Source organism: Otolemur garnettii, unplaced genomic scaffold (genome assembly GCF_000181295.1).
Source record: "Otolemur garnettii isolate 467f Iridium unplaced genomic scaffold, OtoGar3 scaffold00171, whole genome shotgun sequence".
Lineage (NCBI taxonomy): Eukaryota > Metazoa > Chordata > Mammalia > Primates > Galagidae > Otolemur > Otolemur garnettii.
In genome coordinates, this window is record NW_003852566.1 from 967,609 (window position 1) to 987,268 (window position 19,660).

At 49.8% G+C, this 19,660-nt stretch overlaps 1 protein-coding gene across 5 annotated transcripts in view; it reads left to right on the forward strand.

The window, feature by feature from the left end:
* SLC2A9 (solute carrier family 2 member 9) overlaps positions 1-19,660 on the forward strand; it is a 224,015-nt gene that overhangs the window by 127,360 nt on the left and 76,995 nt on the right. For all 5 annotated transcript variants that reach the window (XM_003800182.3, XM_023519317.1, XM_012811639.2 and 2 more), the window contains 2 exons: positions 5,373-5,560; positions 12,312-12,422. In XM_003800182.3, coding sequence (XP_003800230.1) covers positions 5,373-5,560; positions 12,312-12,422 — 299 coding nt within the window. The remainder of the gene's footprint in view (positions 1-5,372; positions 5,561-12,311; positions 12,423-19,660) is intronic.

Below are 19,660 nucleotides of genomic sequence, written 5' to 3' on the forward strand. Positions count from 1 at the left end.
GCCACAACGCCTGGCCATTCTTTTTTGGTTGCAGCCATCATTGTTGTTTGGCGGGCCCGGGCTGGGGATTCAAACCCGCCACCTTAGGTGTATGTGGCTGGCGCCTTAGCCACTTGAGCCACAGGCGCCGAGCCAGCAAATAATTTTTTAAATGTGGAACGAACTCAGGTAAACAAATGTCTTTGCTGGAGGACTTATCACGACCTTTACTATTCTAATGTGAAGTTTAACACCGAGAGCTGGAGTCAGCAGTACTAAGCTTTTTGAACCAGGAACCTTGTGTCCAAGGAGCCTCTGCCAGGACTGGAACTCTAGGAAACATGTGCAGGGGAGTGGATGCCCTGGACAGGGGCCAATGCTTCCTTTCTTCGCTGGTGGACACAGCCAGGGCCTAGAGCTAGCATGTACTTGGGAAACAGCTCCCAACTCTTCTTTAACATTCATGCCTTTTGCCAGGTAGTGAGTGTTTCTGAGAACTTGCCAGAGTCAGTGATCAACCACTGAGTATCTGAAACTCAATTGTTAGCCCACAGTGGGGCCTGGCAAGGCACAGGGCTCGAGGGTGAAGCAGGAGGAATCAAAGCCCAGTCACCACTTGATGGCAAGAGTCTGGTCTCCACATGGGAGGAGGAAGCTGCAGACAGGAAACCCCTCCCCTTCTTCCAGCCCCCCAGTTCAGCACCCAACTCAGTGCCATGCATTCTGGGTAGAAGAGAGCCCCTGTTAGTAGGTGAACACCTGCGTGCAGGCCCCCGACACTGGGAGGCATCCACAGTCCAGGGGACAGCAGCACGGCTCTCTGAGGCCCCCGTGAGGCCTGCGAGCTCAGTCTCCTCCCTGCAGCCCATGCTGGGTGTCTGTCCCTGCTGCCATAATCTGCAGGTGTCTGAGAATGATGACGGGGAGCCTGCCATTGGGAAAACGCACCACTCTCAGCACTGGAGGGAGGTGGCCAAGCAGATCCTAGCTTCCCGACTGGTCCAGTTTTGCTGACACTCGACATGACTTCTCTCTGTTACAACTTGCTCAGCACCCTCCTGTGTTTATGCCCCTTCCCTGGAGTCTCAGTTTTCACCCTTTCATTGCCCATGGGCTGAACATACCCACCATGTCAGGCTCCACAGAGAAGAAACAAAATAACACAAGCAATGATGTCTAATGAGCACTGATTCTGTGCCAGCACGTAACAGGTGTTGACTTTGATCCTCCAAGCAGCCTCTAGTAGGTTTTAGGACTTCTATTTCATGGAAGAGCAAGTGTAGTGCAGAGGGAGTGGGGACCCATCTCAGGCCACCCAGGGAGGACAGGGCTGGGTGAGGAGTCCAGATCACTCTGGCTCCATGGTCCATGCCCTTCCCACAGCACCACAGCATCCCTTACGTGCCCCTGGTCAGGATGGCGGGCACAGCAAGTGTGCAGACAGGGCAGCCCAGCCAAGAGTGCCAGTGCCCTAAGAGAGACAGAGGAGAGAGTGACCATGATTACCCGTGATGGGGACAGGGAAGGCTTCCAGAAGATGTGCTTGCTGAGCTCAGAAAGGAATGTTCCAGGCAGTCCCCAAAGTGACAGGGATTCTGGGCAGAAGAAATAGCATGTGCAGGGCATGGAGGGGGCAGTGGGGTGTGCAGGGCGGCATCCCCAGGGCGGCAGCCGGGAAGACAGGGAGGTGCTGCTGGGGAAGTAGGGGCCGTGGCCAGGCTCTACCCTGCAGTGAGAATGGGGACTGGACCCGGATGGCAGAGCTGGGATGGCACAGGTCTGTGTGCAGGGGAATAGCCTGGTTGGAGCCTAGGGACAATGAGTCCATCAGGAGATGCTGAGACTGGGAGTAAGACAAGCCAGCTCAGGCAGGAAGGAACACGCAGACCAGGGAGTAGGAAGGGGGCTCAGTGATGACGTCAGGCAAGGCCAGGTGGAAAAGCAGCTTCTATTCACCACAGGCTTCTATTTATGTGACTTTTTGATTGCCAGGGGATGCCTAAAGCCTGAGTTTTGAGGCAAGTGGTTTATTTAGGAGGTAACCCCAGGATGCACCCCAGCTGGGATATGGAGCGGGGAAGCAGAGGCTGGGGTGCAGGTTTGCCAAAGAGCAGGTTGTTGGACATTTCTAGGGCACAAGGTAGAACATTCTTAGGGTGTCTGTGAGGAAGTTGGTAGTCAAGGGCTGTTCCTGATGTGTTAACAGCTGGGGACTGAGTACACACCTGTGTCCAGGGAAAGGCTTGGGCAGAGAGGCAGTGGTATGGGCATAGGTAGCTGTTGGCATGCAGGAGAGAGGTGGGTGGCTCACAGCACCTGTAGCAGTGACCTGGCAATACAGGGGGCAAGTCTGAACAGCAGGCTGTCTTCGTTTCTTGTTGGTGTGAGATAATGAGGCTAGACCAAGGGACAGGGCCAATCTGGGATTTTCATCACCACATACCTGGCTTCAGGCCCCCTGCCTGGCACCTTTTGGGCTCCCCAAAATATGGAGAGTGCCAAAAATATGTATTCACATTTAAATAAAGGGAAAAACCTGTTAAAATTGTAATTCTCAAGCCACGTTTGACTTCTGTGATTACAACAGGTGCTTGCATCTGACTTGTATTCTTTTCTTGCTATTGGTATATATTAAGTATAACAATTTTAATACAGTTTTTTCCTTCCTTAAAACATTTTACCTAACAAGTGCAAACATTGTAACCTGAGCATTTGTAGCCTCATATTAATCTGAAATTTTTAAAAAAACTTGTCTACTGTTTTGGCACCCTCTGATTGGCTTCCTCACCCCGTGACCTGTGGCAGGAAGTTCAACTCCTTGAGAGCACTCCATGTCCTCCCTGGCCTGCTCCTGCCATGTCCTCAAGCCAGTGGACAATCAGGGAAGGCTTCCTAGACGAGATGGTATCTGAGCTAAGGTTCAAAGAACGAGGAGAGTAGCCAGGTACAGAAAGGTCAAAAGACTATTCCAGAATGAGAAAAAAGCCAAAAGTGCTGATCAAGGCCTCTTGCTTTTCCCAGTGTCAAGTGTGAAGTGGCTTTCTCTCTCTTGGCTCCGTGCCTGAGTGCCCTCTCTTCTCCTTGGACAGCCTGAATGCCCCCTTGGTACACCTCAGTGGTCCCTGTTTGCTATTTTCAAAGGATATTTGTGAGCCCTGGGCCAGAGAGGGTCCATGACCCTGGCTAGGAAGGACCCGTTCCATTGTTAGGAGTCATCATAGAAAGTGAGAGAGACATGGGGGTGGATGTCTTTGGCAATTAGGGGGATAGAAGGTGGCTCCCTCTACCCAGGGTCCTGCAGGGCTGTCCAGTGCTGAAGAGGGAGGAGAGAGAGGGGCTGGGGGGTGTCAAGTGATCCAGGAAGCAGGTCTGAGAAAGAGGGAGAAATATGTAACCCCTGGTGAGGGATAAGGACCCCAGAGGGGAAGTGGACAGGAAGAGCCGTCAGGCCACAGTGTCCCTGCAAAGTCTCTGCAAGCCCTGTGGGGAGCTTTAGAGCCATACTCATGTGGTTCTGGAGTCCCACACTGGGCAGAAATGGACGGGCCCTTATACTGCCACTTGGCTTAGCCATGGGTATGGGGCCGCTCTGGGAACAGCATCGTCCAGCCTTCAAAGTTGAGGCAAACTCTCACAAAGCTAAGAGCTCCAGGCCATCAGCTAGCCACTCCTCCCAGCCTACAGCAGGTCCTTCCCACAAGGGAGTCTGAGGGCCTGTCTCCACATCCGCTGTGCTAGTCCCACAAATGTGCTACCTCACCCCTCGCAGGGCCCTTGTAAGAAGGGAAGGAAGTTGGACAAGCAGAGATTATATTTATGTGCATGTATCTATGTACATATTTCATGAACATGTATCTATCAGGAAAGATAAATTGGTGCTTTAAAAGATCAGAAATTTTAAAACGAAGAAGAGAAATTTTTGTTGCAAGAAATTCTGCTAAAGGCTGGATGTTGCATTTGGCTGAGATTTTCCTGACACCCCAAGTGAAAAGGGAAAAAGTTTATAAAATTATTTTTATTTTATAATGAAAAATATATATGTCAGAAAGCAGAGAGCTATTTTCCGGGCCCCAAAATCTAGAATTATCTTATCAGTTGGATATTACAGTTTGCACTTTGAGGAAATACAATAGAGTTCCGTGCATGGTACAGAAATGTTACTTACTCATCCAGCTACTTTTCTCATTTACTCTTAATAAATGCTGGGCAAAACACTAAATCATAGCTCAGAAAAGAGACGTTCTGAAGCGCTTTCAGTGCCCTGCTGGAAATCACACTCCAAAGCCTTCCAGTGCTGGCTTCTTGGAGAATCTGGAGCAAGTTTAATGGCTTTTTTCCCTGCTTAAGAAGAACATTTTCACATGCCTGTGGTGCAGAGCAATGTTTTTGAGGATGTTGCCTGCTGTGTCTGGAATGGCCTGTCCACGGGGGCGACACAATGCTTACCTTTCCCAGTAGGAGGAAGAATATCAAAGCCTGTGATCTGATTATTCTGACCTCAGCGGCCTAATCGGTCAGTCCACCTAAGAGTGTATGTGCATCTGTGGAGGTTTACACAATTAAGATCTTGGTAAAAAAAATAACAGGTTCTCTGCAGCTGAAAATTCAATGTTCAGCATGGAAAGGGCATGAAGGTGAGTTTGAATCCTGGGGAGACTTGCTCTCTGAGACTATTTCCATTCAAGTATCCAAGTTTCTGTAGTCAGAGGGTCATGTGGAAAGGCCTACAGGTCATTAAGTTCAATCCTCCAGACACCCGCAATGCGGGTGGCTCACAGGGCCAGGCAGACTGCAGGTGCTCAATGAGCATTCATCAAAAGCACACCCTGGCATGGGGCTCTCTGAGCCAGGGTTTAATGTACACCATATGGTTGTTATGACAGCCATGGGAAGCAGGAATGATGACAAAACAGGGGCACAGCCGCCCAGAGGCAGAGGCAGAGGCAGATTTGAGCCCTGGCCATGCTCTGCTTTGCCGGGGGGAGGGGGGGGCGCAGTCAGGAGACCCAGGGTTTCCAGGCTTTTCTCCAAGCCCACTCGTGACCTTGGGCAAGTCATTACACACCTCTGGGCCTCTGTTTTCCCATTTTTGAACAAGGTCTTTAGACTCCTGGTTTCAAAGGCCCCTTCCGAGCTCTGTCCCGACAAGGTGTGCATCTAGAGTCAGGCGTCCTCAAACTGCGGCCCACCAAGGACATTTGTCCGGCTCGCCAGGTGTTTTGGCACCGCTGCCTGTCTTGCTTAGCAGCTGACTCGTCCCAGGGCCCACAGTCCAGCCCTCCAACAGTCTGAGGAATAGTGAACTGGCCCCCTGTTTAAAAAGTTTGTGGACCCCTGTAGATGGAGGGACACATTCTAATCCTCCTGAACATCCTGCTTGCCCCTGTTTACAGCCTTCCAGACATTCCTGGGCAAAGCGGACATCTCCCGGGAGATGGAGGCAGTTTTGGCTGAGAGCCGTGTGCACAGGAACATCCGCCTGGTGCCCTTCCTTGAGCTGCTGAGGGCACCATTTGTCCGCTGGCAGGTCATCACCGTGATCATCACCATGGCCTGCTACCAGCTCTGCGGCCTCAATGCGGTGAGCACTGGGCCCAGCCAGGTGTCCCTGCATGGAGGGATGGTGGGGGGGACAGTCTGGGGCTTGGGCCCTGGACACCCAGGTTCAAGTTCCAGTGCTGTTGTCTCCACAAACTCTGTGCCATTGGGCAGCCGTGCCACTCATTTGATCCTCTGTTTCCTCATCTGTGAAATGGGATAACAGACCATGGAAAGGCATCGTCCACACCAACCAGTCAGTTCAGCTGCTAGCATAGACACATCCTGAATAAATGCTACCTGGCATTATAATTATTCCTTTCTAGAAATACTTAGAAATCATGTTTCTTTTGAAAACTGGGTATTAGGGGGTCAGCAGTGAGACACATTGAGACGATTTAGGTAACAGTACTCTTGCCTGGGCTATCCTCAGCTTGAGAAAACCTCAAGGCTTTAAATAAAAAAAGGTCTTGCAACTTGAGCCAGAGGTGGGCAGGGGAACCCGGCGAGGTCTATCTGTGATGATCCCCAGGGCTCTGGTGCTCCAGGAAGCAGAATTCCTGATTTGAGACTTTGGGAGGCAACATTATCCCAGATGCTGTGGGAGTGGGTTGCCTGATGGTGGGGAGCTTCTGTCTATGGAGATGTGTGAACAGCCTGCCACTTGTCAGGGGAGTCTGGAGGAGATTCTTGTCCTAAAATACCCAAGCCCTCTCTGAGGCCCTCCAGGGAGCTGTGGGAGTGTGGCTGCACCTGGAGAGAGGGAGAAAAGTGGCTCCCAGGTGCCCCAGATAGGAGAGCTCTGCCTTGGGGGGAATAGCCTGAGCCCAGAGTGGGCAGGAGTGATGGAGCCTTCTAGGGGAGGTGACCCCAAAGGAGCAGTTCCTGTCCAGAGAGGGGAAACACAGCACAGGAAGTCGCAATCCCAATGTTGAGCCTCATTTCAACAAGCCATGGTTCTATTTTCAGAAACACAGCTGAAGTAAGATCGCCTTGCCACACGCTTATTTGTACCTTTTCTTCAGTCTAGTTAAAGTCATGTATGAGAAGGTGCCTAGGTCAACGCCTCCACCCAAAGAGTCAGCTCGGACAAGTCCTGCTATTTCCTTCTATTAACAAGACTGAGGTCATAGTAGATGGTCTCAAGGTCACCTCCCTTGTTCTGAGAGAGTAGAGGAGAACACATCATTTCTTAAAGAACGAACACGGGACCTGCATTTAATGAGGCACTTAGACTGAGAACCAGGACATTTCTGAACAGAATTCTCTTTTCCACTAGGACAGAATGTTTCCATTTGCTTACCCCATATAAGTTTATAAGCTCTGTCCAGGCATATCTGTGACCTCCACTAACTACGTACATGTATGACAGGGAAAATCCTCTCATCTGCTCCCAAAGCAAGCAGTCGTGAGGTGTCAGCCTCCGAAGAGTCTAACCTCCTCCTGTTGGTTGTTTTTAGTCTAAATTAGGAACAATCCTTGGAGCCAGGCACACTTTACTAAGAGTCAGAGGCCTGGCCTCCCTTCCCAGTGGAACCACAAAGCGTGCAGTAAGTAACCTGGACCAAACACTTCCTACCCTGCCTCAGCCACCTCAGCCGTGATAATAAAGTACACATGCATTTAGCACTTGGTGTGGGCCAGGACCGGTCCCTGTGGCCGCCCTGTGAGTTAGGCCCTACTGTTAGACACAGAGACTTTGAGACGTTTTTCCACGGTCACACAGTAGAAAGGGGACTTGAGCTACAGCCACCCTGCCCCAAAGTCGACCTCAGAGCACCCCCATGAATGTCCTTCATGCTGCATTGCCAGGTCATCACTCAGCAACCACCAGGACAAGTCCTACTTCTTTTACATACAAAGGGACCCACATTGGGTAGTGACAAATGCCACAGTGCAGCCCAGCTCTCCTGTGGGTGGGGCCAGGCTCTCCCCACACCTGCTGCCTTGTAATCCAAATTTGTAAGCCCAATGAAGAGGGCTAACATGGATCCAAAAGCTTTACCAGCCCTTGAACTTACTCTCTGCCCCCTTAGTTTAACCAGATACAGTGGAACCTCCATAGCTGGCCACCTCCATACACTGACCACCTCCTTAAGTTGACCTAATTTTCATAGTGCACTGGGCGTGCACCACCTGCACATATCTGTATAGCAGGCCTCGTTCCTTATGTTGACCACCTCCATATGGTGACCAGGTAGTTACAGTCCCTTTGGCATGGTCACCTTACACGGGTTCCACTGTGTTATTTGAGGACATGGTTTATCATTTGAAACATCTGTAAATTCTTCCAAGTGTCTCCTTGTCCATCACCTAATTCCAGCACCAAACAGTCCTACAGGGAAGGTGGCACTGTCCCATTTTACAGGTGAAGAAACTGTGGCTGGCCGAGGGCCCGACTTGCCCAAGGCCGGGGGGATGAGGGTGCATCTGTGCTGGAACACGTACACTCCTGGTCCAGGTGTGCTCCCTGGACAGCCCGCCCAGCCACTCTGTGCAGCATTTCTCGGCCCAGAACTGTCTGCATGTTGAATTAGAAAATTCATTGTTGTGGAGGCTGTCCTGTGTGTGTGGTGTGCAGCCACAGCCCGGCTCTCCCCACACGGGCAGTTTTAGCAACTGAAGATGGTGCCAGACACTGCCCAACAGCTGCTGGGGACAGATTCCCTCAGCTGAGAGCCACCGTGGTAAGCAGACCTCACATGTTGCTCAGTGCACTGTGGCTAAGGAGCTGACAAATGATTAGCATACGCTTTAGAAATCAGGTGAAAGTCAGATTTAGCCACACTTATTTATATATTTCTAAGCTCCTTTCCAGAATTGGATTGTTTTTCCCTCCCCTGCCTCTCACAATAGCTTTCAAATCCTCTTCTCTAAAATTAGATCTGTCGCCTAACACTATTTATTTCAGTCAGCTGCCTCCCTCCCATGCAGACTGTCCTCTGCATGAACTGGCTTTGCTGCAAGAGAGAGCCCCTTGCAGAGTGAAGGAGCCTCTTCCTTCAGAGCCCATCACCTTGTTCGCTTTGCTAGGCCGACCACAGCATCTCCCTGTACCCTGCCAGGATGCCTGCCGAGGGTTGTGGCAGTACTCTTATCTACCTTGAATTACACTGCCTTCCTCTGGGTTCCTTCCTTCTTGGACACTGAAAGCCAATCATAGTGACCTCCCCGGGCCTCAATTTCCGGTCATGGAGGACGGGGATGCCGACACTCAGTTTGCATCCTGCTGTGGGGCCTGTGCACAGTTATGTGAAAGCAGGTCTCACAGGTGGCATCGGCTTGGCTTCCGCGGGTCTCTCCCACCTTGCTGTTGTCAGCAAGACTCTTTTCTCTTTTCTAACATTGCTTTATTCTCTCTCAATGCCACACATTCTCGAAACGTGCTGCTGCTGACATGTGGTCTTGGTTGAGGCACAAGACACACAAGCTTGTTAGAAATAGAGGTAGAGTAAGATCAAAGAGACTCAGCACGTGGGCCACGGGTGAGCCACATGGGCCTGGTGACATGCACGCTAGCTGCTCAAAGGTGTCAGACTGCTGCCTGGGTTCATCCACTTGCCGGTGTCCAAGTGTTACGGAACTCTTGGTGGGTTCCTCTGATCCTTACTTGGGGAGTCGGTGTGTGAGCCTCCCTCCCCAGCTAGACTCAGTCTTCCGGGGCACATGTGCACCTGTGCTGTTCTGTGCTGTAATCCTGTGTCTGGAAGGGCCACAGATATCCCACACCGTCAACACACATCTGAGTGAGAGGGAGGGCAGGAGACAGCAGGGAAAGAGGGAGGGAGAAGACAAGAAAACCATAGACCATTTGTAGCAAAACCTGGTGCTTTGTCCCTTTTCTGGCCTGGAACCATATGAAGGCCCATTTGATTTGTCAAACTGTCATTAGGCATTCTGGAACCTTAGATGTTGTTTTGCATAAAACCTCAAATCACAATTTCAGAAGCATTTATCAATAGCTTTTGTTTTGAAAAGATTTTTCCGAAATCACTTGCTAACTCAAACTTGAAGAATTAATATGTTCCATTGCCTAGTAACTGTGACCATATCACTATGCTCTGGGGTCAGGGAGGAGGCTAAGTAGAGACCCTTATGTGGTTACCCCTCCACTGTGGTCAAGAGCACCAGACATGGGCTCAGCTGCCCTGTGCAATCCACAGCACCAGAGTTTTGAGTTATGGGCCCTGGTAAGTTGCATAACTAGTCTGTTCCTCAGTTTCCCCAGCTGCCTGACAGGAAGCATTCAAAACTCAGCACAGGTCAGCCACAGAAGTGGTGTGCCATGATGTGTGCCAGAGGCTGATGTCTCAGCCTTACTCTGAGACCACCAGGGTGGTCCGGCTTCCAGCCCAAATCCTCTGACTTCCCAGCCTCATGGCCCTGTGCACCTCTGAGTCTTGATCACTCAGGTGTCAGAGTCCAAAGAGACCAGACCAGAAAGGTGGCTGTGGGCTGGGTCAGTGTGAGTTTGTATCTTTATCTATAAGATGAGGAGTGAGACTGGGTGATCCAACCCTCCTAGTAAAGCTTTTAAGAGGGAGCATTTTCTGGCTGTCCTAGAATTTGAGCCCTTACTTTGGATGTTTCTGGATTTTCATGACAGAAGAGTGGAGGGCAGAGAAAGGAGCTGCCTGCACTGAACACCGACAAGGTGCTGGCATCAGGCACAACATCCCACTGAATGCTCACATGTGCCTTTAGGCCAGAAAGAGAGGCCAGGGGCTGTTGAGACTCAAGTCCAAGTTCTTACCTGGTAGCATTGCTGGAAGTTGAACCCTCCTGTCCCCCAGCTACCTCCTGTCTGTCCTAAGGATGGCAGTTCTCAGAGAAGGGGCTTTAGATTTTCAGTTGCCCGGCCTTGGAGATTCAGCCACAGGGGGACTGGCCTTAAAGACTGGCCAGCCCTGAAGATGGCCAGCAAGCGGCCAGGGGCCCTGTGTGGTGGAGTGTAAGGTGTGGTTGGGGTGCAGCTGCACCCACTAAGCGAGGTAGGCAGGGGCAGCTCATCCCTCTGCCTCCCCCTCCAGGATGGAGTGAGGTCTGAAGAAAAGAAGGGATGATATTTGCCCAGGGGTTGGATGAGGCTGCCCTGGTGAGGAGCAGTGTGGACTTGCAGACACTGTCACAAACCATGAAGCCCTGGGAAGGTCTGGTTGACTTTGCAGCAGTCCACATTAGCCTTTATGCCACTGTTCTACTCCATAGGACAAACACTGTCCTGAGGTCACCTCCAGAGGGATATGGACGCGTTCTCACCCATAGGCCTGAGGGCAGCAGAAAGGTTTTGGATTATCTGGGCTCAAATCAGGTTCTGTCACTCACAGCTGAGTGAGCCTCAGATCCTCCCTGTGCCTCAGTCTCCTTGTCTATTAAATGGGGCAATGACGCTACCTCACTGGGTTGGGTGAGGATGAGTGGGAGGGCAGGGTGACTCACCTAAGGCCCCACAGCTGGTTCCAGATGCACCAGTTCTGCAAACTTCTGATTAGTGACTGTCAAGGGTCCTCAAGTGTTAAGTAGGATTTAGATTTAATTTCATGTGGCAGAAACCTCAAGCAAGATAGAGAGGACTGGTATAGCAACCCCAGGACCACGTATCCTGGACAGCCTTGACACATGCCTATCATCCCGGCATAGCTCACCCCGGAGGTGTTCATGTTTGGATAATAAATTATAGAATCACTCTAGTAGGGAAGGTATTGGCTCCCTCCTTCTAACTCCCTGCTCCAGCGTCTGAACGGTGGCTTCCATCCCAAGGCAGGGGCATCGCGTACCGTTATGCAGGTTGCTCACTGCACAGCTTTGGGGGGCATCAGCCACATTGTACTCACACACTTTTCAGTGGATGACAGTAAAGTGTCTGTGGAGGGTGACCTTTTCTGATTCTCTCCATGTAACCGTGAGGGTTGATAGCAATGCTGTCCTGAGTCACCTAGTGATCCAGAAAGGCTCCAGAAGCTTCAGATATCACATACACCACCCTGGCAGCAGAAATGAAGGAGAAGAAAACTCAGGAGCACACCTCCTTGATGAAAAACTCCTTTTTTAAAAAGGAAACTTTGGGTGGCTCCTGTGGCTCAGGTGATAGAGCGCTGGCCCCATATACCAAGGGTGGCAGGTTCAAACCTGGCTCCAGCCAAACTGCAACAAAAAATAGCGGGGTGTTGTGGTGGGCGCCTGTGGTCCCAGCTACTTGGGAGGCTAAGACAAGAGAATTGCATAAGCCCAGGAGTTGGAGGTTGCTATGAGCTGTATGACACCACAGCACTCTACTGAGGGTGATAAAGTGAGACTCTGTCTCTACAAAAAAAATAAATAAATAAAAAATAGAAAGGAAACCTTTTTCCTTCCTAGAAACTCCAACATTGTTCCTACCTTATTGTCACATGGAGCTGTAAGGAAGGCTGGGAACTATACAGGCAGTCCTCAAGCTACACGCAAAACGAACCTAGGCTATTACAGGTACTAAGTAAATGTACCTACCTGTTCTAACTTACATACAAATTCAACTGCAGAACAAACCTACAGCATTTATCTTGTTTGTAACCGGGGACTTCCTGTAGTCATTTAGCCAGGCACCTGTCGTTTCCAGTAGTGCAGGTTCTGTTAGTAATGAAGACGGGACAACGGTGAACAAAGGGCAAAGAATGAGCACCCCACCACGTAGCTCCACCTTGAGACTTAGCAGATTCAGCAGCAAAGCTCAGACTACCTTGTTCCTGAGTTTAACTTAGAAAATACATTAAGATCTCCCACTGACCTTTCTCCTCTGTCTCTCTCCTGCATTGCAGATCTGGTTTTATACCAACAGCATCTTCGGAAACGCTGGGATCCCTCCTGCAAAGATCCCGTACATCACCTTGAGTACAGGGGGGATTGAGACACTGGCTGCCATCTTCTCTGTAAGTGAACCCAGGGTTACACCTGAGAATACTGCGGGGGACTGGACAGTACCACAGGGGCCCCAGGCAGTAAATGCCCATGTCTTTAAGGGAGCATGCCCTTTGTCACTTGGAAGGGTCTAGATCTCGGGGGTTCAGATGCAATTCTTCACTCAAGTTTCATCCATCTAGAGAAAAATTCTTCCTCTATTTTGTTTCCCTGTTGCCTTCCTTTCAATATTAATAGATAGTTCCCTCCTTTGAACTCGCACCTAAATACAAGTGATTCAATATGAACACCCCATGAAAGACGGTCATATTGCCCCTGGGGATTTAGATAAGAGAGTCCATGTGGATCTCAAATCTTTTGCCATGACTTTTTAAACATTTCAAAACCCATGGCTGTCATCTCATCACCCAAATATGTAGGAGTTTGCAAGGCAAAGAAAAGGCATAAAGACGGTCCAGTCAGTCAGTGCCCTTAATAATAAGCGAGAGCTCATCACTCTTTTTAACCTCCAACATGCAAAACAAACATTTGGGGGTAGGGTGAGTTGGGCACCTTCAGAATCAAGCAGAAACCTCCAGGTTCTGGAATCAAACCAATCTGGGTATGACCCTGGCTCTGGGACTCCGTGGCTGTGCTGTATAGAACAAGACACTCACTTCTCAGAAACAGCTCTTAGAGCGTTTCCCTCTCTCTGAGACGCAGGTGCTCCTCCCACCGTGAAGGTGTGTGCCCCGCGCCTGGCAAAGCGGTCAGGCTCTCCTCCAAACTCAGCAGCTCACTCGCGCTCACCAGGGGGCGCTGGCGAGGTCCACGCCTGTGCCCGCGGACAGGCTGCCAGTCGTGCTCTGACTTGTCGACAGAATGCTGTATTTTGCTCCCTTCACTCTTTGCTCTCAGCAGGTCTTGCTAACAAGATTTAAAAAAAAAAAAAAAACGAATATCATAAAAAGTGTAGAGGAGTGATGTTCAATCTCATCTCCCTTCTGCTTCACAGCCTTTTGGTAAGAGGGAAAATATTTCAATGTCTCCCAATCTGGAGGTTTCACAAAATTCTTGTTATTCTCCAGTTACTGATTGCACCCAATTTTCATTATTAATTTTATCCTCAATCAGTGGAAGAATGCGGACAGTCTGGGATGAAAACAATGGGGAAATGTGGGGTTTCTGATTCTTATTTTTTGTAAACTATTTTATTATGGTAAGAAATGAGTGCCAGCTCATTGGGGTAAATTTGTAAAATTCAGAAAAATAGAGAGGAACAAAGCACAAATTACCTACAATCACACTACTAAGAAGTCTGCAAGTCCCTTTGTCCTCCTTCGCAGAGATACAGGTGTCACCCTCACACCATAGTGCAGTAATTCTATGCTATATGCTGACTCCAGCTTTGCCTTTGTTCACATAATCCTGTGTAAGAATGATTTTCCATTTTATTATTTATTGCTTAAGTAATTTTTATTGACGTGTACTATATGTACTGAAACGTGTGTGATGATTATCACTACCCCCTCTGACTTAACACTAGTGGTAAACGCTGTACCATTCTCCAAAATTTTGCTGCATGGTAACTTCCTGACCCATGGTCTGACAGGGTGGGGTCATTGAGCATTGGTGCTCAGGACCTGTTAGCAGAGTCCTGTGGTCCGTTTCTCATCCCAGCTCTGTGCCTTTTTCAGGTGGCTTGAGTAAGTTACCCCGCTTCTCTGTGACTCAGTTTCCCTATTTCTAAAGGATATTGTCCCTGACCCAGAGGTGTAAGCCAAGGGTTGAACAAATGAATATACAGTAAGCAATTCCAGCAGAATCTGACAAGGGAGTGTTCATGGTTCTTGTCCGACTCAGGTAGGTTCCAAAATGTGTTATTCTAAATAAGGCTGTGATGAACATCCTTACGGAGATGAGAGTTTCATGTAGACCCTTGATGTCTTTTGACTGACAGTTCAGGAAACCAAGACCCAAAAGAGGGACTTACCCAGGGTCACAGAGTCAGTTGCATCAGACCTGAAGGAGCAGGGAGAAGTAACGTCGTGGGGACCCTGCTCCCTCCAGGACCCTGAAGTGGCCCATGTGGGGTCTCGTGCACTCTCACACCCTAACAGTCCAGTGACTCACTCATTCAAGTGAGGGACATGCAGAAGGAGTGGGGACACCCACCCTGGTCTCCCTGGTTCCAGAAGCTACTTCTTCAGGTCCCCACTCTCTTTAAAGCTGAAAATATGTGACGATGTATTCCTGGGACAGGAGGGTAAATGACTTTGTCCTCTTGTGAGGGAGTAAGAGGACTTTTTAAAGCCAGAGTTGCCGCCTCTGCAGGGCACTCCCACTGCCTGTAAGCAGGGGCCATCCTGACAATGGCCAGTTCAGTTCACTGCTCTTCAGCGAGCCCTGGCCAACTCCTCCTGTGATCAGGCTGTTGCCCTGTGCTGGGCTCACAGAGAACTGTTGCCATGGTGCCTTCCGGCAGGAGCTTGCCATTCAGGGGAGGGGACTTTGAGCTAAGGTGGGATGACATCTTGCTCAGAGGTGCAGGGACCTCTGCAGGCCCTGAGCAGGAAGGGATGGCCTCTGAGCTTTGGTGTTAGAGTCACCACTTCATGTATTATTCATTCTACAAACACTGAAGCCACACTCACGTACTGCCAGTGGTCACTGGGGAACCTGGCATGATCTGGAGAGAAAGGCAGACCCGGAAACAGACAGTCACCACATACAACACTGAGGTGAGCTCTCCTCTGAGGGACTGCAGGAAGGATTCCTGGAGGAGGGCACCAGGGAGCCAAGACCTGAAGGCCCAGCAGGTTTAGGTGAAGGAAAGAGATGCACCAAGCAGCCTGTTCTCCTTTTATCTTCTAAAAGAGCCAGAGATGCAAGAATAGATATGGAAGAGTCCACTGGAGACAGTTTTTTTTTTTTGAGACGGAGCCTCAAGCTGTCCCCCTGGGTAGAGTGCCATGGTCTCACAGCTCACAGCAACCTCCAACTCCTGGGCTCAAGCGAGTCTCCTGCCTCAGCCTCCCAAGTAGCTGGGACCACAGGCGCCCACCACAACGCCCGCCAATTTTTTTTTTTTGGTTGCAGCCATCATTGTTGCTTGGCGGGCCCGGGCTGGGGATTCAAACCCGCCACCTTAGGTGTATGTGGCTGGCACCTTAGCCGATTGAGCCACAGGCGCCAAGCCTGGAGACAGTTTTTGAAATGGTAGCATTTACCCTAAACTCTGGAAACCCATGAGCCTAGATTCAGCATGAGGCTGGGAGCATGGGAAGGGTCCTGGGGAGAAAGAACTGTGGCTTTAGGACCAGGCAAATCTGAATTCAAATTCTCATCACCTGCACAGCAGCTGAGTGGTCTTGGGAACATTGCCCGGTGTCTCTGAGTTTATTTGCTCATCTGTAAAATGCACATAATCATGCCCACTCATGGTAGACAAAGCAATGGCTCCCCACAATGCCCACATCCTTCTTCCTGGAAACCGTGAATGCAAGCTCTGACAATTAAGTTCATGAACTTGCCCCATGCACTTACGTTGGCAGCACCTTAAAAACAATTCGGTAAGGTTTCATAACTAAGTGTCTCAGTGTGTCACAGCTGTGCTCTGGCTGCCACGTGGCAGTGTCGTGCTGAATGGCGTTCATTATTGTTGTGTGTTTTTGTGTGGTATTGTGAGAATGCTGGAGCTCAAATTAGAGCAACGAAGAAACATTACATTTCTTGTTAAATTTGGCAAGAGTGGAAATGAAATCAGGAACATGTTAGTCCAAGTTTATGGGGATAATGCCGTGAAGAAAATGGCCGTGTATGAATGGACTGAACATTTTACGGAGGGGAGAGAAAGCATGACTGTTACAGCCAGTAAAGAGCAGAATTGATGAAAACATTTCAAACATTTGTCAAGTTGTGCAAGAATTGTTGGCTGTGAGAAGCACAGCAGACCAAGTAACCACTGAAAGAGAAACAGGAAAATCTTAGCTGAAAATCTTGGTATGAGAATGGTATTGCACCAGCTCACCCAGCACTGTCTGTGAGGGAGTTTTTAGCCAGCAGACAAATAACTGTATTGGAACCCCCTCTGACTCACCTGATTGAGCCCCCCGTGACTTTTTTCTTTACCTGAAGATAAAGGAAATACTGAAAGGAGGACACTTCGATGACATTCAGGATATCAAGAGAAATGTGATGACAGCTCTGATGGCCACTTCAGAAACAGAGCTCCCACATTGCTCTGAAGGGTGAGCTAGGCGCTAGCTCCAATGCATGGCTTCCTGAGGGGAGTACTTTGAAGGGGACCATACTGATATTCAGCACTGAGGTACGGAGCACTTCTTCAGGATGAGTTCATGAACTTAATTGTCAGACCTTGTGTGTTACCTTACTTGGCAAAAAGGAACTGTGCAGATGTAATTATTCGGAGATAGATGGTCCTAGTTGACTCAGGTGGGCTCGGTGTCACCACAGGGTCCCGATAAGTGAGAGGGGAGGCAGGAGGGTGATGGGGAGGGTGAAGGGAGGTGGGGATGTGATGATGGGAGCAGAGACAGAAGTGGCATTGTTGCTGGCCTTAAAGATGGGGGGTCACAAGCCAAGGAGTGCAGGTGCCTCTGGAAGCTGGGAAAGGCAAGAAAACAGATCCTCCCTGGGAGCCTCCAAGAAACACAGCCCTCTGAAGCTGTAAACTTTGCACTGTGGAACCCATTTTACACTTCTGTTCTCTTAAACTATAAGATAATACATCTGTGTTGCTTTAAGCAACTGAGTTTGTGGTACTTTGTTACAGCAGCAATAAGATACAGCCCCTTACAGAACTGGTGGAAACAGCATTCAAAGTGGGGGAAGGCATCCCCATTCCTGACAGAGTCATCATGCAGTAAACCCCTGGCCCTTTCCAAAGATTTTATTACCTTGTTTCCAAATACACACACACATACTATTCCAACCAACTTTTGAAGTAACTGCCTATCAAAAAGGACTTTCCAATTCTTTTTTTTTTTCATTCTTCTTGTAAGATTTTGACAGTCTATTAAAATGACCCTGGGGCCTAATAAAATTGAGATAGGAAAGACATTTTTGCTCATTTGATCTGCAATTAATTTTGGTTCAGGGCATCACTCACCAGCTCAGGCGGCTGTAAATAATTGCTATGTTGCAGAAACAGTGGTTTTCTGAATTGCTTTTCTTGGCACAGTATTAACTTTCTGATGGGTGAACTTCCAGTGAGCACCACTCTTGAGGCTGAGTGTCCCTGCCGTGGGGGGTGGGATCTTTGTTGGGTAGGGGGCTCATGCTGTCCAGTAGCACAGACTCTGTGCTTTTGCAAATCAGGGGTCAGAATCTACAGTAAGTTATTGATACTCATCGCATTGAGTTTTTGTAATGGTCAAGAATGGGAAAGTGTTGTAGGATTGACGTAAAAAACAAAAAAACTCTTGCAAATTTCTGCTAGCAGGCCTTGCTTCCCAACAAACCCCTCATGTTCAGAATCAAAGGCTTTAGAGTTTAGCGCTGAATCCAGGACACCAGACAGAGTGCATGTGAGAGGAGGAGGGGCAGGGGAGACAAAGCAGAAAGCTGGGCGTTCAAGCCTGTGGCCTCTTCCCTGTACCTGCTAGCTGGGCAGCTTGGGGGCAGCTACTTAACTTCTCTGATCTTCATTTTTCTCTCAGGGAAAGTGGTGATAATAACAGATCTATACCTGAGCAGGTATTGTTGTTAGAATTATACAGTAGTAATTTATAGTGCTGGGAGTAGAGCAGATACTCAATAAATGTTAATTATTGTTATATGTTGAATTATCTCCCCCAAATTTTTATGAAGCCCCCAGTTCCTCAGCATGTGACATGGTTTAGAAATGGGGCCATCACAGCTGTACTTAGTTAAGCTAAGATGAGGTTATACCAGAATAGTGAGGGCCCCTAACCCAATATGACTATCCTTACAAAAAGGGGAAATTTGGACACGGGTGCACATATAGCAACACCTGTAAACGCTGCAGTTCCATAGCCAGAGGCCGTGCAACCCCAGAAACTAGGAGGGGGCCTGGAATAGCTCCTGCCCAGATCCTCCTGAGGGACAGTGGCCTCTGACACCAGGTCTCAAACCCAGCACCCAGAGCTGTCTAAGCTGCTCGGTCTGTGGTGCTCTGCCGTGGTGGCCAGTGCAAGCTGAGGTAATGACCATTGATCATTAACATCCCTGAAGCGAACCAAGCACAGAAAATGCCGAAGATGTCCTGCTGCCTCCCAAAAGGTGGAGGGGGCCTGGGGCCGGGGTGTTCATTCCTTCAGTGTTCAGCAAGCGCTTTGCTGGGTCACTGCTCTGTGCCAGGCATGGTTCCGGTGTGCAGGACACAGCAGTGGACAGAGCAGATGAAGTTCCTACCCTGAGAACAGAAGCTCCCCCTGGAGGGACCGTGTGCCAGGCTCGTGGTTCGGTATTTCAGAAGGTGAAGGATGCTGAGAGAGCAGCAGAGCACAGACAGGTGCTCAACAGCCGGGGCAGGTTGTGATGTGAAATATTGTGGTGGCCTGAAGGGGAGGGTCAGATGTCTGGGGCAGAGCATTCCAGGCAGAGGCAGCTGCTGGAAGGAAGAACAGCAGGAGACAGTGGGACGGTGAGCGTGAGTGACATGAAGGCAGGGTAATTCAGAGGCAGGAGGGTGTACAGGTGGGCAGGCAACCTAGCAGACGTGGCTTCCCCTAGAACAGGCGTCCTCAAACTATGGCCCACAGGCCACATGTAGCCCTCCAAGGACATTTATCCAGCCCGTCGGGTGTTTCTGCTGTCGCTGCCTGTCCTGCTTAGCAGCCAACTAGTTCCGGGGCCTGCAGTCCGGCCCTCCAATGGTCTGAGGGACAGTGAACTGGCCCCCTGTTTAAAAATTTGAGGACCTCTGCCCTAGAAGGACAGAGCCAGTCACAACATCCCTGGGGAACGGGAGCTGGGAACCAGCCCCAGCCTCTGTCTCTTCCTTCCACCCTCAGTTTTTTTACTGCCAATTTCTGATTTCTGCTGGAAACACCTGGAGGGCAGACAGCAGGGAACCTGTTGACTTGGCCCTATCCATCCCTCTCCAGGACACAAGCAGGAAGCACACCTGAAAAGGTGGACAGGGATGTCCCGAGCAGGCTGAGGCCAGAGGACCATGCTGGCCAGTTTAAGGGACACCACGGAGGCTGCAGGACTGGAGGGGATGCAAATGCATCTTGCAAATACTTTCTCCCATCCTGTAGAGGGCAGTCTCCTCACCCTCTTG